The sequence below is a fragment of the Aythya fuligula genome, chromosome 26, assembly GCF_009819795.1.
Source record: "Aythya fuligula isolate bAytFul2 chromosome 26, bAytFul2.pri, whole genome shotgun sequence".
NCBI lineage: Eukaryota > Metazoa > Chordata > Aves > Anseriformes > Anatidae > Aythya > Aythya fuligula.
The window spans coordinates 5636499-5653738 of NC_045584.1; the positions used below are offsets into that span (position 1 = coordinate 5636499).

Consider the following 17240-nt stretch of genomic DNA (forward strand, 5'->3'; position numbering starts at 1 on the left):
CTGTGCTTCATCCGTGTGCGAAGAGTGCGTGGGATGGACGCCTGCCTGCCCCCTGCTCTCTGCCAGCAGCAGCAGTAGCATGGCTGCTGAGTGGAGAGTGAAGGTAAAAGTCTGCTAAAGAGAGTGGAAAGCCTACATGGTTCATGATGAATTGGATGTGCCTGGTGAGGAGAGGCTGTGCCCAGCCAAACGGGGGGATGATGGAGGGGCACATGAGGCTTTCTCTTTCAGGGAAGGTGGTTTGGGTTCCTTCCCCACTTCTCAGACTTCACTGTGATACAAAATTGAACCAATCAGTGCCCAAGACGAAGGAAAAATGCCTAACCCTTCTCCTACAGACTTTCAAGACATGCTGTCCTGGCTCTGACTTTGCCAAATCGTTTGTGCTGGGCACACACATACTGTGCATCTCATGAACCCACCCGTGGGACTCCAGGCTGTGCCGTGACCTGGTCCCTGCTGAGCAGTGCACGACATGCTCTGGACTATGGGACTATGGGACGAGCACTCCCCACTGCACCTGTGTCTTGCCAGCTGTGTGTTCCATCTGTGAATGATCCTGGGACACTGTCAGGCCAACTCAAGATACCAAAGAACTCTGAGGACGCAGCAGCTGGCCACAAAGCTGGTTCTGATGCCCATGACCATGAGATGGGGGTATCCCCATCCTCACCAGGGTACCCATGCAGAAGGGATGATCCCACACCCTGAGCTCCCAGCAGGTTCTGTACAATTCTTGCTTGAAGTCTTGCAAAAATAGTGGGCCTGTGTCCAGGGAGTGGGCGAGGGGTGTGCGACCGCAGTGCCTTAGGGCAGGCAGTGTGCCTGCTTCCTGCAGTGCTCAGCCCTGGCCCTGCAGCAGCAAGGGGCTCTCTGTGGGCCCTGGCCAGCATCATGCTCAGCACCACGCTCAGCACCACAGTGGCGTTTCCCTTGCTGCTTCGCTTCTCCTGCTCCCACGCTGTTGCTGCACTGGCTCCTGCAGGGCTGAGGCAGGGCTCTGATTCCATGAGGTCCATGTGGTCGCTAATGGTGGGGCTGGTGGGGGGGCTGTCATCAAGCCAAACTGCAAAAACAAAGCCCCAGGGCAAACCTGTCTGAATAAAGGCTGTGTCATAAATAGCTTTTATTATAATTATTTGTAATGATGTTTTATACAGCATTTGATGTAAGCTTTTCCAGGGGCCTCGTGTACATTTGCATATCAGAGTATATTCTATCCAAATATAATATTTACTCATTCAAAGTGGTACTAAGGTACTTGTGACACTTTAAAAAAAATGCTATTGGAAAGTAAAAAGAAAGTGTGTACAGTGGCACATCTTTCCCTCTTACTGTCCTGTGCTGTTGTCTGTCAGGGTGATGTCTGTCTGTAAATGTCTCATATCAAAGTAGCAGGAGACAAATGAGAAAGCTGGATATATTTGTAAATAATGACAATGAATACTCCCTGGGTCAGTGTCTGCACTTCAGATCCTGCCGATGAGATCAAATGGTCAAAAAAAACAACTGAGCAACCAAGTCTTATACTCCCCTGCTCCCACAGAGTGTGAAAACTCCAGCTGGTGCATTGGCTCTTCTTTGCAGCCCCTACCGACTGAAGCCAGCCACCTCCTGCTCACCACGGACATGCAAGCAAGATGCTCTGGAACAGTGCCGCACCGTGCAAGGAGTCTGGATAACCACCTAAACTCCACGTGCACAAAATTCCCAACTAAACCTGAATAGCAATAAACATATATGAAATGCTCAGGCCTGTACAATAGTTGTGGTGGTCCCATTTCTTCTTTAATCACTGAAAGGAGGTGGGGAACAGGGATGTGATTAAGGACGGGATCATTCCTGCTCTAATGCCTCAGGAAGGGGAAGGCTCCCTGCATTCTTCTCGCTCCCTTCCCTCTCCCTCTGGACAGATGGGCTAAGGTGCAGCTGGATCAGGCCCCATCAAGAGGTGGGCAGCCCTTATCAAAGGCTTAAGCCACAGGGATGAGTTTCATCCCCAGCCTCCTTCCCCACCTCTTACTGAAGCCGTGGGCCATCCTGCCCCAAGGTGTCACTCCTCCTGGGGATTGCATGGCCCAGGCTTCAACCCTTTTTAGGGGATTTTCTGCTTCCTCTCATTGGCATGGGGTAAAAGGCAGAAGACCTTTGTCTGTCACCCTGGCAGCACTAGGAGCTTGAGCACTGCCCAGGGCTGAACCCTCCTTGTGCGTGTTTGTTACTGTCCCTGCACAAGACAGGGAAACTGAGGCTGGAGCTGAGATGCCTCTTGCAGTGGGGTCCTGCCTGCCCCTCTTCTGCCTCCCCATCCCAGCACCTGCAGAGCTCATGGGGCTCAGCTGGAGCTGCTTAACCCTCAGATATGCTTCAGCTGGCACTTCGTGGGGCTCAGCCAGTCATGGTCCTGACTGCTGGGCCCCTTCTGGTCAGTTGCTTTTATAAACCAGCAGCCTGAGAACCCCCCAGGGGTTTTTCTTTCTCTTTTTTCTTTTCTTCTCCCTCCTCCTCCTCTGTCTTTTAGGAGCCTTAGTTTGGAGGTGGGAGGGCTGGGGGTCTGCTGCCTGCAGCTCTCTAGGATGTAGTGCCAGGACTTCCCACTCTTTCCCTCTACTGTGTAAAGCGGGTAAGGGCACGGCACAGGGCTGCCCCCTCTCCCCCATCCCTTGGCTGGGTCTGCCGCCCAGGGGCTGTGCTCTGCCCTGGGGCTGCCTGTGACCAGAAACCACCCCAGCACCACCCTTCTGTGTGGTGTCCCAGATGAAGGACCATGTCATCGCGTAGTTCTGTGGTGGCCCTGGGGCTCGGTTCCCAGCCTGGCTGCAGCACCACTCTGCCAGCGCAAAGAAATTCCTTCCCTGAGCTGCATCTCCTTCCGTCTCGGAGCCGCTCACTCGCCCTGCTCGGCCAGGATGACTTCTTCAAGAGCTTCAGTGGGTGTGTGGCCATGGGGATGTGTGTGTGTGGGGGGGTGAGCCCTAGTCTTGCTTTGTGCTTATCCCAAGACCCTTATCTGGGATGGGTTTAGGTTTGTGGCTCCCAGGCCGATGGGCCTAGGCCTTCCTGGCACCTTTGCCACCTGTGCTGTTGCTGCTGGGACAGGGCGGTGCTGTGCATCCTGAAGGCCACCAATTCACACCCGTGTCCCTGTTGCCCCCCCAGGAGCTTCTGTGATGTGAGCAATGCTTTGGGTGCTGACCTGTTCGACTGCAGCTACTCTGTCCCTGACCCACAGCTGGTCCGGAGAATTGTGTCCCAGGTAGAGTTCTACCTCTCTGACGAGAACCTCGCCAAGGATGCTTTCCTCCTGAAGCACGTCCAGAAGAACAAGATGGGCTTTGTCAGCATCAAGTTGCTCACGTCCTTCAAGAAGGTAGGCTGGTTATGGCAGGAGGCAGCCTCCACGTGGAGGCCTTAGTTGGATGAGAGCACTGTGAGGAAGCACTGGTGGCATGGAGTACAGGGGAGCTGTGGCTTATTACTGGGGTCCTTGGGAATCTTCTCTAATCCCCAGCAGTAGTTGGGTGAAGGGCGACATTGCCCTGCTGTGACTTTGGGGTGAGGGGGCTGCAGCCTGCCTGGACTGCCAGGGAATGCAGCAGCCTCCTTTTCACCACAGGTGAAGTACCTGACACGCGACTGGCGGCTCACACTTTACGCCCTACAGTTCTCGGAGCTGCTGGAAGTGAATGAGGAGGGCACCAAAGTGAGGCGGCGGGTCCCCCTCCCAGAGTCCCTGCTGAGCATCCCCCCCAGCAAATTGCTTCTGGCTTGGGACCCGCTGCCTCAGGAGCTGGGTATGCTGCTGCCACTCCAGAAGAACTTCATCGAGACCATCACGAGGATGTTCAGCCCCTTTGGTGCAATCGCCTCCATCCGCATCCTGCGGCCGGGCAGGAAGCTGCCCTCAGATGTACGGAAATACACAGTGCGCTTCCCCGAGCTGCTGAGTCGCTGCTGTGCACTGGTGGAGTACGAGAGCTTGGAGAGTGCCCGCAGGGCCTTTGAGGACCTGAGCCGCCCTGGCTCCGCAAGCATACGGGTGGTACGGCTCTCAGGGAAGGGCTCAAAGAAAAGTGTGACTGAGAGGGAGGCAGTGGCAGTGGAGGAGACGCTGGGATGGAAGGCACAGGCAGCGGCGGCTGAGATGTTCCCTTACAGCCTTGAGGACTCCTTGCTATGCAGCTCCCTGGAGTCAGACACGGCCCAGGCCTCGTTGCCTCTCCTCTCAACGCCCTCCAGGCCTGATGGCCACAGTGGCTTCAAGCCTGGCTCCTTTGGCAACACCTTTGCCAGATCGCTCCTCGCCAGCAAGGTCTTTCCTCCACTAACCACAGAGCTGAGCACTGGTGGCTGCTTTGGCCTTGGCTCCAGCCCTGAGAGCTCCCAGGGCCTCGATTTTGGCTGGGGGAGCGGGGTAGGTGCGTGGACACCCTGGGGTGGCAGCACAACCCCTGGCCCCTCTCTGGATGCCAAATCACCTCCTGGCAATCCCCTGGCTGTGAAGCAGGTATCAGAGTCCCTCGGCCTCTGTGCTGGTGTGCTTCGCCTGCCACATGGGCCTGATGGCACCAAGGGCTTCTACAAAAGCATTGGGAGAGGAAAACTTGTCCTCAAGCACTAAGACTCCTTTGTGTTATGGTTTGGGGATTATTTTTGGTTTTGTTTTTCCTTATTGTGTCAAGAAGAATAACTTTGTGGCCCAGAGAGCCGTGGGCGGTGGCAGTGCAGCTGTTTTGGGGCTGAGGATGCTCAGGGCAGAGCAGGGTGTGAGCTGAGACACTGAGCACCAGAAGAACCCAGTGCCATGCTCAGGCCAGCAGCCACCACTCCTGCCAGGGCCCAGGCCAGCTCTGGGTGGTGCTGCCGGGATTCTGTCATGTTGGGTCCCCCCATGTCCCTGGGGCCAGTGACAATGGGGACACTGAGAGCTCCTGCATGAGCATGGCAGGACAGTGCTGCCTCCTGAAGGTGCTGTTGCATGCATTGGTGTAAGGTTGTGGAGCTCGGATGTGAAATGTTCAATAAAGTGAGATGAAGTTTCCAGGCAATTTCTGGTTGTGGCAGTGATTTATTTAGGATGTTTTTTCCTTGATGTCTTTTTCCTTACTTTCCTGGTGTTGTGGCTGTCCAAGGTGCAGCCAGACAAGGGAAGAAGGGAGTTGCCTGCCAGCAACTCCATCCCTTGCCATTCTTTGGGTCATTTGGGGTTATTTTCCTGCAGCAGTGAGGATGAGCCAGGCTCTGGAGCTGAGTCTGGTGGGACCCAAGAATGGGAATTACCTTGAGGTCTATAAGGGCTTTGTATTGACCCTTGCCCCTACAAGAGAGGATACTGGCTGTGCTCAATGTGAAGGCAGTACAGCATTTATTTATTTATTTTTTCCCCCTGTTCTCATTGCAGGGGCTCAGTGCAGCACTGGGGATGCTACTTCCAATGTGGGGCTGTGTTTGTGAGTCCTGCATGTACCTGTCTGTCCTGGCTTGTCCCACCAAAGAGCTCCCCCCTCCCAAAGGGACTGGGAGGTCCACCTTCTACATTTGTCTGCCTTGGTGGTTATGGCTTCATCCTGGGGATGGTTTGGTGGCTCTCATTTGGGGCTCAGTGTTGATTTTGTACCTCTGCCATTTCCTGCTGTCTCTGCATTTCCTCCACCCCCACAGGCATGGAGTCCTATGAAGTTCTGAATAATTAACTTTTTTTTTGGGGGGGGAGAGACAAAAGCTACCCTACTACATCCTTATCCCCTTCCTCCTTATCCCAGTCCCTCCCACCCCTACAATGGCTTTAGTGCTGCCCTCCCACCCCAGCACTGGCTGTGGAGGCTTTGGGCTTGCTGCCTTTTTTTGGCAATGATCTGTTCCGCCGCTTTTTCCCTCGCTTTTCCAGCTTGGTGTTGGGACGAAATGCGTTGTCCTGTGGTGACAGCAGTAGTGGCAGGTCCCACTGTGGCTCTTCCAGGTTCAGCCTGATCTCCTCAAGGTGCTCCATGCTCAGGATGGCATTGGAGGCCTCGGGGATGCTGTAGTCAGAGGAGAGCATCTCCTCGGGCAGCCAGAGTGAGCTGATATCATAGCAGGGGTTGGAGCTGTTGGTGTCACTGGGGTCCTCAGGTATGGGGACACTGCTGGGACTGTCCTGGCTGCACTCCCCTGCCCCCAGAGAACAGTCAAAGAGCCTCATGGCCTCCTCCAGCAGCACCTCTTCAGGCAGCGACATGGGGCTCTCTGGGGCATGTCCCATTGCTTGGGTATGAGGAATGATGGAGTTGCCCAGGGCTGCGTCACCATCAGCAGGGTTGTCACCATTCAGGGGGATGCTGCTGTCCTCAGGGTCATTGCTACCCAGGGGGGTGCCCCCACCCATGGATGCCTCCATGGGGACAGCTGTGCTGGAGAGTTTCATCTGCTGGAGCTGACCCTCCAGGTGCTGGAAGCTGGGGAAGGATGGTGGCATCACTGGGGGAGCAGGGACCGCCACCTTTCCCTGAGGGTCATAGGGCATGAAGAGCTGCAGGGGGGGAACCCAGGCTGGGGATGCCTCGCAGCTCTGGGGACCCTGTGGGGCAGTGCTGGGCAGCGAAGCGGAGCCAACGAGCGTGAAGGTTGCTGGTGAGGGGAGGTTGGTGGTGGTCCACTCTATGTGGAAGACGCGGGGGTCGAAGAAGCAGCCGCATGGAGCCATCTGGAGACCTGCGGGGTCAGGTGGGAGCTGTAGGAGCTTGGGGAATGGGGGGGGGGATGCTCCTTGGACATCCCCCTCTCCTCCCTCCCCAGGCTGCCCTGGGCTTGCTGAGCCCATACACTGTTGGAGACACGGGGACACCAAACCTGGAGGGGGGGCCCGGGGCATGCTGGGTGCCACCATAGCTGGGGGTGCCTGGAAGGGGTGCTCCAGTCTGGGGTTAGGCAAGCCTGGAAGAGAGAGAGACAAGGAACCACCATCAGTCACCTCCCAAACCAGGGTGGGGGCAAGAGGAGGAGGGCAGGATGCGATGGAGGAAGGGATGCAAAGTTTGCCATCGGGCATCTGTGGGCTGCAGGGCCGGACCCTACCTGCAGGGTAGAAGTTTTGGGTGAGGATGAATGGCTGAAGGGGCCAGGGTGCCTGGGGGCGCTGGTGGCCGCGGGGTGGGTGCCATGGGGCTGGCAGCGCCATGGCTGGTTACGACTCAGGGTCTGGCTGCTTCTGTTTGTGGGTCTCCTAGGAAGGACTGTGAGGGCTTGCCGTGTTCCAACCCCACCCCCCAACTTCCCCAAGGAGAGAAAGGGTTAATCGGGGCCGTGGTGCCCCCACACCTGCAGGCAGTTGTAGGGTGCTAATAGGGCAGAGCCTGGGGCTTGTTGCCCTCATGAAATACAGCCCGGAGCAACCTGTGAGTCTCCTTTGGGGTCTGCAGCGGGATGCGTGGGGACAGCGCGGGGCTGCTGGGGACAGGAACAGCCTGGTAAGGTCCGGGGCGTGGGGACGGAGCGGGGGAGAGGGCACCCATGGCCCGGCAGAGCTCAACCTGGGGACACCCCCAGCGGGTGCAGGCGCGGCGCGGCCGGGAGATGGAGCGCTCGCACTGTCTGCAGCTGCTGGAATGCTGGTGAAGTCCCCAGCAGCAGCGCCCTGCAGCCGCTGTGTCCTCTCCCTGCATTTGCCATTTGCTGCTGATTTTTGTGCAGCGGCGGCCCGGCTGCGGTGCCGAGAGCTTTGGTCCTCCCCTGCCTGGGTGTGCTGGAGGGGGTTGTTGCCTGTGCGAACCCACGGGTGCTCAAGATTGTTGGTAAACTGGCTGTGAAATGGAAACCACTCTCTTTCTTTTGGAAGATATTTCTGAAGATGCTGTTTATTCCCTCTTCGTGTGCTGCCTTTTTTTTTTTTTTTTCCTCACTTTTTTTCTTTTCAATGTGCTTGTGAACCCGTGTGCCCCAGATGAAGCCCCTATCGAGTTGCAAAAGTTTTGCTGCAGAACTAAGACAAACGAAGGTGTTGTCACAGCCTTTGTGCCAGGGGCTGTGGGCTGCTGAGGGTGAGCCAGGCAGCGCTGGGGACACGTCCGAGAGGGTCCCGCAGGTGCTGCACCCACTGCAGGGCTGTGCGTGTCTGGGGCTGTGTGTGGAGCCCCATCTAGGGTTCCAGGATGTTGTGGAGCTGGTGGGGATGTTTGCTGCCTGGCACAGAGCGACATTGGGTTAAGAAGTCTGTTGTTGCCACTTTGCCCAGCCTCCACCCTCCAGTGTGCCCAGAGCCTCCACCAGGCACATGGGTGCACAGGTTTCCCATGTAGGCTGGGACAGGGATGTCATTAATTTAATGACTTTTGGTGCGAGCCTTGGCATCAGTGTGTGAGTGTCAGCTGAGCAAGAGTTGCCTTGGAAAGCTGCCCAGGAGCACTGGGCTCTGCCACAGGCCACCTGTCCTCCCACCCTGTCTCTGCCCTTGAACCCACTGCCCCTAAATGTGTCTGCTCCCCATGTGCTCCCAGCTCAAGGCACCTTGTGAGGATTGCCTGGCTTAAATTTTGCAGCTGTGGCTTTTCAAAAGACATTTTTTGGAGGTCCCATTCTGTTTCCTTCTGTCCAGTGAGGCTGTACCCACCCATGGGGAAGCTAATGGGGTCTGTATGCTCCTTCCCACCTGCTCCGCTGCCCTGTGAGCCCTGAACCTCAGCTCTGCCAGAGCTCCTTGGTGGCAGAACGATGCCAGGCAGCATGTGAACATTGCTCATCACCACCAGGAAAACCACTCAGCACTGCTTGCTCAGGAAGCTCATTCAAACAGCTATGTTCTTTGAGCATGAAAGAAATACCCACTGTTGTGGTGCATGGCTCTACCTTGCATGAGCTGCAGGCTTTTTAGGAGGAAAAGGAACAAGCTGCTTCAGCTGAGCTGTCATGGACATGAGCTGTCTGGCTTGTGGCTGCCCCTCATTGACACGCTGCATCCATGGAGTGAGTCCTCATGCCACAGAGTGAGTACATTTGTGGCTGTTTTCTGTTACTTGGCAGCCTTCACATGCTGTGTTCGTTCAAGTGATCCAAACCTAGAGAAAGACCTTGAGGGAGCTAGGGAAGGTCATGTATGCGGTGTCACTCACCCTGCTTTCATTCATCCTTTGTACAAAAAGGATGAAATGTTTTTGACGAAAAAACAGCAGCTCTGCATCCCCCTCCCCCAGCAAAGCCCTTGGAGGCGCCATGCTTCCCCATGGCACTTGACATCCAAGAAATGGCAAGTGCCTGTGCCTGCTCCCAGGAAGGGACAGAACTCTGCACAATATCAGATGCTGGGACACTGGGTCTGTTTGTTATCTACAGGACCCCTAGGGATTGTGTCAGTACAACCCTTCCCCCTACAAGGATTTGGCACTACCAAGGATATCCTGGTAGGAACAGAGGCCTCTTGCTCCCACAATGTGAAGAGCATGTGGAGTGGGGTGATTGGGACAACTCCCACTGTGAACTGGAGGCTGAAGATCTCTTCTGGCCTGTATCCTGTTAATTAAACAGATTGCTCTGTCAGTGAGGCACCTCTGGCTGCAAGACTACACAAGTGCAAGGCCATCTGCTGTGCAACTTGTGGCAGGCAATGATGCTCAGGGCAAGAAAGCCACCACACTTCTAAAAACATAAAACTTTATTTCATTTCTTTGCGTAGCTGAGCACCCACCGTATTAATGCTTTCCCTTGACTTGATGCCATAGGAAACAGCCTCATCAGTCCTATCTGTAGGAATTTGCCTTGTGTTTAGGCAGGAAGGTAAAGTTGGTAGGAACAGGTCCCAGAAGCAGCTCACTGAAGGAAAAAAAAAAAAAAGTAATGTTAGTACAGCAGAGCCACTGCTACCCACCTGCATGGCCCCCTGGCTCTACAGCAATGGTTACTACAGCCACACGTATCCAAATCAAGCTTTTACCTTCCTGAAAATGTGAAGTGTTGCTGTATGCAACTGCCCTAGCACTGAGCTTTAACCTGAACCACAGCACGGGAAGGATGCAAGCTCCATGTATTGGCAATGCCCTTGCTGCTGGGGAGTCACTGAGAGTCAATGCCAAAATGGGTTTCTAAGTTTGGTGATCCAAATGCCAGCCTCACTGCTGGCAACCACATGCCTAGAATCAACACAAGCCTCTGAAAGCTCCTCCCCACCTCTTGCTGTGCTTGTGCAGAGCCAAAACTCTGTTAGTGCCAAAAAGCATTAAGGTTGGATCCTAAAATGATGTAAGCCAGTGCTATTGTGAGTTATCCTAGCTTAAGACTTCAACTATTTCACACTTTGGAACCCACATTATGTTTTCAGTGCAGAGTAATTTTCTGTATAGTCAAGGAGGCTTAATGCATTTCCTGGATGCTCATTCAACATAGCATCACTAAAACTTTCCATAAGACATGTCGGCAGAGAGTATCCCAGCATGGCATATAATTGCATAGAGAGAAGCTGTGAGTCTACAGCTCAAAAGAGGACTTGGAGAACTCCTGATTTGGGTTAGAATCTCCTTAGCAGCTCCTAAGCGAGCTTTAACAAATAAACCTAATCTGATCCAAAATTGTGAGTTCTTATGGCTGTGTTTATTACATGGCCCTGCAAAGAGCACAGGTTACAAAGTTTTGCACAGCCTAGTGTGGGCAGGTTCTGCTTGAAAAATGGCATTTTAAAATTCTGATTAAAACTCAATGTAATTTGCATTTAGGCAGCTGTTCCCAATACTAACAAAATGGATGAGGATTAGCAAAAAATAGAGAAGCTTGTAGCCATGCTCTATTTTTGTTAATCTGTTTCCATGACATGGGAAATAGCAGCTGGCTGTGCTGCCTGAGCTCTCATTTTAGCTGGCTGTGAGCTTATTAAGTCACTTCCCAGCCAGTACCTGAGGTCTCATAGATGTGGGGAAAAGCAGTTGCCTGCATTCTGTTGCATAAACTCAGAAATTAGATGCTGAAAAATGGGGGATATGCTCTGTTCTTCTGAACTGGGGATTGGGGCTGCTTTCCTGTTTGGCATCTGTGCAGCCTGGCCGAGCGGGACTGTCTGCACAAAGTGCAGAGAGACAGAGCTGAAAGCCTGACCATCCCATCACTGCACTCTCCTTTGTTGGTTCCTACGATTGTCCCAGGATGAACAGTGTGTCATGAGAGAGGTCAGCTGTTCTAGATTTGCAGCAGGTACTGAATGCTGCTGAGGCAGACACAGGGATTGAAAACTCTTTATGGCAACTCCAAGCTTGCTTAAAACCTCCAATTAAAGCACCAGTTAACCCTTGCTGATTTCTTATAGCCTCCTGAGCTTGTGGGAAGGAGTCATCACTGCTCTTTGGCAGATGCATGCAGACACAGGGACTTTGTGGAGCTCTGCTATGTCACAACCTAGCAATTTAAGTGAAATGCATTGCTTTGTTACCTGATCTTAATCCAATCATCCACATTTTGGCTTGCCATCAGCGTCTCCAGATAGTCTCTCCCAATGTAGTAAGGTGGCCGCTCATTGATTTTCTGAGGTAGGTGTTCTAATAATCCAACTGGAATATACCTACAATGAAATATAAATGCTAATGACACTGTGTGCTGCTGTTCAAAGGGTGTGGCCTTGCTGTGGAAAAGATTCTCCCAGCTGGGCACAATTACCTGCACAGAAATGAGAGCCATTCCAGCAGGAACTTCCTGGTCTTTTCAACACCCTGAGTATCTGATCCCCAGTGCTCAAGGCCATAGTTGGTGAAGTCTTTAAGGATATCAAATCTCTCACTGGAGGAAATATCCCAGTGTCTCTGTTCCTTAATTTCAGTAAAAAGCCATGGTTTGATGAGCGCTCCTCTGTAGCAAAATTAAATGTGCATCGTTATTCCTGTGACTGATGCTTCTGAAGACGCCAACCAACTTAAAAGATTTTCCAGCTCTTATTTGCCAGCCAGTGCTACTTTAAAGCTTTCAATTTCAACAGGAAGCTGCTATGAGTTCCCACAGATACACTGACTGTACCAAGTTTCAAAGAGTAATTACACAAAGAGGAAACTTTTCTCGTGTTTTGTGTTAGTTTAGATATTTTTTAATTGATTTCTTACTCCTGCATCAACAGAGCCCAGAAGCAAAGGGGAAGAAGTACAGCCACTTGCCTTGCAATCATAATTCCTGAAACACCCATCTGCATGGCTTGATTAGCATCTTCAAAAGACAAAATATCACCGTTTCCTGTGCAGAAGGGAGAGAGAAGCCAGAGGTCAAAGCGATGCACCAGGGCAAGTCAAGATGAGATAATCCAGACATGGGATAAAATTCAGAACGGACACTGTGTCCAGGAGCCACACTGTCCAAAGAGGCTCCAGGACTCATGTTTAGAGACTTGCAGGAATGTTTCTGATTAATGTTCCCATTACAAGGAGGAACAGAGCCTTCTCCTCTCTTCTTCTTCCTTCCTGACTCCTACCCTCCAGGACTCTCTGTGCCACGGTGCCCACAGGAGAAAGCACCTGCTAAAAAGTTGTTTTGTGTCCTGCCTGTCCCTTCCACTCCTGCTTTGCTCAGTCCTCACCACTTCTGGCCCCAAGCACATCCGCAAAACTGAAACGCACAAGACTCACACACTTCATTCCCTCTGTGGAGTCATGGGCAGTGGTAGGGACACTCCAACCTTTCCCCCTGGCTGAATGTCCTTGGGGGCCTGTGTTTTGTTGTGCGTGTTTTTAAAATAATATGTTTCAAACCAGATATTGCAGCACATCTCAGACCCAATAAACCAGCAACACTTACCAAAAAGAGGCATGGGGCTTGCTATTTTAGCACATTCTGCTATGTAGTCCCAGTCAGCAACCCTTGTGTACCGCTGTTCCCTGGACCGGCCATGAAGCTGGGGAAAGAAGTTATAGAGACCTCACCAAAAGCCACAAAGGAAGTATAGTAGGACGCGAACACTGGAGGAATATGCTTCAACAAAAGCAACACCAACAGGATGGGGTAAAGGATTCTTCTAGGTGTACAGTCCAGCCAGCTGCTAACAGACTGGGCTACAGAAGTGGTTAGCAGGGCTGAGAAAGCGCTGGAAGCTTTCTGAGTAGTGACTGGGCTATTTGCAAGCCAGAGCAAGAAGTGACAATTTGCAGTGAAACGGAATATTCACTGTGGGTAGGAACTACTCATCCCCATGCAAGCGAGTCCCCAGCCCTGCCACAATGTAGCTTAGTTGAATGAAGTTTCTGTTTCAAAGCACTGCAGCAGCCATCTCCGTTTGTAATAGATACAAGGTTCAAGACAATCGAGGACAATGTCCTAGATATATGAGCATTTGAATTTGTCTTACTAGAAGAAATCACTAAAAGGTAGTACACAGATGATCAAAGGTATTTGGAAGAGCTAGTCAGCTGTGGGGAAGAGGTAAGGTCACCCCCACATTGTGCTCTAGGCTGATATGCAAGCAGAGCTTCCCAGACACCAGCCAACAATCTTTATGTCACAGCAAGTAACCCCATACCGTCACCATGGATGCTCCCCACTCCCGGAGCTTGGGGATTATTTTATGAGCCACATTAATCTTTTCTTGTACCCCTGTCCGTATCTTCACGGTCAGTGGGACATCCAGCACCTGCAGAGAGGGCAGAGTGAGGCCAGGCTGGGGCAGGAGGTTGCTTTACCAGCTTTTCTCCTGCTGATAGCAGGTGCTCTGACTCACCAAGTTCATCCCTCGGACAATCTGTTCAAACTTGTTGGTCCGAGTCATCAGAGCACAGCCTCCTCCCTGGAGAAAGAAAGGTGGCACTGTGAAGACTTTGCACCAGAGTCTCCTTGCACAAAGAAGCAGCCCTCCACTTAGGAAATGTAACTAAAACTTGTAACTTCTCCAGACTCAGATGAAGGGGATGCTTCAACAACAAAGATACCTTTTTCCCTCCTGGCTTCTGCCTGCTGCCAGACAGAAGAGACAGCCAATCCTCCTCTGCTCTTTGAACAGCTTATGGGCCTCCTCACTGGAGTCCATAAGTGAATTGGAAGGTCTGGATCAAACTGGCAGGAGCAGATAAGGTAGCAGGTGATGAGGCAAAAGACAAGTATCTATTGACAGAAACAGGACGTGCTGCAGAACATCTTACCTTCTTGTAGACCAGGTCAATGGGACACCCAACATTGATGTCCACAAAGTCCACATCAATTGTCTGGTTGAGGAGCTCTGCACATTTGGTCATTGTGTCTGGAAACGCTCCCTCCAGCTACCAAAGGGGGACAGTTTGTATGAGTTCAAGCAGCAACTTTTCTCCTCAGAACTGAAATATCATCTGTCAGGCTATCAAGATGACAGCAGTTACCTGCACCCCAAAAACGTCTTCAGTGTGGTGCCGTTTCAGGAGAGCCCACTCAGAGGACTGGCCCTGAAGCAGGTTTGTGCACACAGCCATCTCTCCACAGGTGATGTCTGCCCCAAAGCGTTTGCATATCCTTCGGAAAGGGAGGTTACCACACTGAAAGAGACAGGTTAATCAGGAGATTTGCTCTGTTCCAAATGTGGTGAAGTCGAATTTTGACTTAGTTACCTACCGTAGTCAATGGAGCCAAGTAGAGCTTGCCTTGGATTTCCAACTGGAAAATAACCAGGGATGGAGGAGCATGTTAACAGAGCTGAACCAGCAGTGGTTAAACCAGAGGAGATTCCAATCAGTGATTTTATCACCTGCCTTGAAAAAAACTCAGTGGAAACCCAGAAAATCACTGTTTTTGTTCAAGAACCTCAACTGTTCCCTGACATTTCAGTAGAAGAACCAGAAACTTTAACTGCTCAATTGTTTTCACTGCTCAGCTTGGAGAAAACTCAAAGCAGTTCGAGATTTAGCAGGATGCTAGACTGGCTAACAGACACCATGACAGAGGTGAGGGGAAGGAGGTGATACTGGGCTGGAGAGCACCATGAAGTACACGCAGATCTACCAGCCCCAGCTTTCCCTGCAGATCATTTCCACCCTCACTGAGCTCAGCTCCTACTCTCCTTCACGTTCAAGGGGCTGAATCTCATCTCAGTTCTCACCCTTCCAATAACATTGCCATGGTCCCAACAGCTCACCTGCCCACTCCTTTCCCCTCTCATGACATTAACATGGGGACAGCAGCTCTGTCCTCTGCCTGCCTCTCACCCAGCTGTCTCTTCTGTCTTCCTAAGGACAATCTCAACCACTAGACAGGGATATGAGAGACAGCAGCCCTTGACCAAACTCTCACTGCTCACCTTCTTCTTCTCACATGGCCGCAGCTTTACAATATCTTCATCTGTCACCAAGCCAGCTGTTTTGATGGGACATTCCCCCTCACCCTCTATGGGGATGGGACTCTGCAAGGCAGCTTGTTTGGGATCTCCTCCCTCCTCTGGTAGCACCAGACATTCTGGGGTGTCTCCCAGGCCTTCCTGGGGCATTGTGCAGTTGGACGCCTCCAGATGCTCTGCAGAGCACCCCAGGGCTTTGCCTCCCTTCCCACCGTTTTTGTGGGGCTTGGCCAGACTGCGGAGGTACTCATCAGCCTTCTTGAAGCTAAATTTCTTCTTGCGCAGCTGGTGCTGGAGGTCCTTGGAGAGGTTGTTTCTCACCAGTGATTTCCCCTCCCACTGCTTGGTCAGGTCTGTGTTGATGATGTTTTGGTAGCCATCCCCGAGGTGGGCCTTGGCAAAGCGGCAGGTGATGCCATAAATGCACTTGCCAAAGGTTTCAAAGAGCACGCAGCTGTGCCCTAGGTCAGCCGGCTTCGTGGCCATGTATTCACTGATGTCATGAAGGAAGCGACACCGTGGACCAAAGTAGCACTTATCTGCACAGCCCTGAAAATAGTAAAAGGGGAGATTAAAACCTCTGCCCTCCACCTGCACACATGCATGCCTGTACCTTCTACCACCACTGACGTGAGCCTGGGTCCACCCCAGGCTGGAGAGGGGACAAAACTGCAGTGAACATCTGTCAGGCCGTGGATGATGTTGGGAATGCCATGAACTGCTCTCCAGAACATGCTGGGGCATACTGAGTACTTGAGGAGATGTTTTAGCTTTATGGCCTTGGAAAAGCTGCCTTGTCCTGTTCAGCCTCACCCTGTTACACGTTCTCCCAACAAGTCAACTGAAGCAGTTCTGCCTCAGCGCCTTCCTGCTGGGAGTTTGCTTCAATCTCTGCCTTCAATCCTCCAGAATGCATTCTCCAAGACCCAAAAATAAACAAACCCCCATGGGCAAAGCTGAGCAGGACCCCACTTCGTACCTGTGTTACTGATGGGCACAGCCTGCTCTTCTCGTAGTGGTTCGGCTTCATGCACGGCCTGCTCTTGTTCTGCCCCCGGGCTCGCTTCCTCTCCGCAGGCACATTCTCCCCTTCCCCAACACCCTCTTGGCTCTCTGCACCCAGGCCATGCTCGCTCAGCCTCCCTCGTTTCGCAGGGGGTTCACTCTGCTCACTGCCAGCCTCTTCCTCTTCCTCCTCCTCCTCAGCCTCTCCGTCGTCTCTGTGCTCGCCGCTGGCCCTCAGGTAGGCGTGGAACCGCTCCCTGGAGGCAACGAACCTGCAGCCCCAGACAGCCCGTGAGGAGCCCGAACCGTCCCCGGTCCCGCTCCCACACTCCATAAAACAGCACCAGAGGTGGGAAGCCCTGACGAACCCTCGGGCCGCAGCCCGCTCCCAACCCGCCCCACCGAGAGGACCCCAGGGCCCGAGCCGGGCCCTCGCGGAGTCCCGGGGCCGCTGCCCCCAGCCCTGCACCCACCGCGCCTGCACCGCAGCCACCCCTGCCGCCGCCGCCATCTTGTTGCCGCACGCGGCGATGACGTACGTCACGTGACCGGGTGTCGGTATAAAAGGCCGGGCTGGGGCCGGATGCCTTTATTGTGGTGGGCTGGGCGGGTTGCTGCGGGGTGGCACGCTGCGGCTCTCTGCGAGGGGCTAGGTTTGGGCTGGTGGGAGGCTCTGGGCTTGCTGGGGCTTCTGTGCCTGCCTTGTAGGTTGGCGCTGTGCTGGCCCCTTGGGTGTTGAGAGGGCCTCTGCACTCGCTCTGTCTCTCCCAGCTCTGCTGTGGATTTCTCTGTTCTGCATCCCAGCCCCCGAGTAAGACCTCCCTGCTGTGGCCTGAGGGATGGGGCTGGTGATGGCAACGGAGCAGGAGCAGGAGGTGCCCCTGGTCTCGTCGTGTCTTGGGGCTGGCACAGGGGAGGTGCTGGGTGTGCTGCCTGTGGGTGGCTGTCAGAGGGAAGAGGTGAAAAATACTGCACCAGTTGGGCTGTGCAAATGACAGTGGAATGTGAGACA

The 17240-nt window shown here is 53.2% G+C and overlaps 2 protein-coding genes across 4 annotated transcripts; one reads left to right on the forward strand and one right to left on the reverse strand.

Annotated features, from left to right (window-relative positions):
- The first annotated feature begins 2767 nt into the window (after nt 1-2767).
- Nucleotides 2768-4621, forward strand: LOC116498981 (la-related protein 6-like). The gene is made up of 3 exons (XM_032203498.1): nt 2768-2934; nt 3160-3370; nt 3617-4621. Exons 1-3 carry the CDS (start codon nt 2768-2770, stop codon nt 4619-4621), a joined length of 1383 nt encoding a protein of 460 aa, XP_032059389.1.
- A 4980-nt stretch (nt 4622-9601) lies between these two features.
- DUS3L (dihydrouridine synthase 3 like) lies at nt 9602-16743 on the reverse strand. 3 transcript variants are annotated; one of them, XM_032203884.1, is made up of 13 exons: nt 16702-16743; nt 16203-16500; nt 15188-15772; nt 14506-14547; nt 14277-14429; nt 14064-14180; nt 13646-13711; nt 13448-13558; nt 12730-12826; nt 12096-12171; nt 11608-11796; nt 11384-11512; nt 9602-9780 (listed from the first exon to the last, which is right to left on the reverse strand). In XM_032203884.1, exons 1-13 carry the CDS (start codon nt 16737-16739, stop codon nt 9708-9710), a joined length of 1974 nt encoding a protein of 657 aa, XP_032059775.1. In that variant the 5' UTR covers nt 16740-16743; the 3' UTR covers nt 9602-9707. The 3 variants fall into 3 exon arrangements, with proteins under 3 accessions (XP_032059775.1, XP_032059774.1, XP_032059776.1); XM_032203883.1 differs by lacking the exon at nt 16702-16743 and having other exon boundaries at nt 16203-16577; XM_032203885.1 differs by lacking the exons at nt 9602-9780; nt 16702-16743 and having other exon boundaries at nt 11468-11531; nt 16203-16577.
- Between the last annotated feature and the right edge of the window lie 497 nt (nt 16744-17240).

Coding starts and splice junctions, on each gene's coding strand:
- LOC116498981 (XM_032203498.1), top strand. CDS start 2,768: ATGTCATCGCGTAGTTCTGTGGTGGCCCTGGGGCTCGGTTCCCAGCCT. Junction 2,935..3,159: donor TTCTTCAAGAGCTTCAGTGG/GTGTGTGGCCAT, acceptor TTGCCCCCCCAG/GAGCTTCTGTGATGTGAGCA. Junction 3,371..3,616: donor TGCTCACGTCCTTCAAGAAG/GTAGGCTGGTTA, acceptor TTTTCACCACAG/GTGAAGTACCTGACACGCGA.
- DUS3L (XM_032203883.1), bottom strand. CDS start 16,562: ATGGAGTGTGGGAGCGGGACCGGGGACGGTTCGGGCTCCTCACGGGCT. Junction 12,827..13,447: donor GGGGAGCATCCATGGTGACG/GTATGGGGTTAC, acceptor TTCTTTCCCCAG/CTTCATGGCCGGTCCAGGGA. Junction 9,781..11,383: donor GATGATTGGATTAAGATCAG/GTAACAAAGCAA, acceptor TTTTTCCTTCAG/TGAGCTGCTTCTGGGACCTG.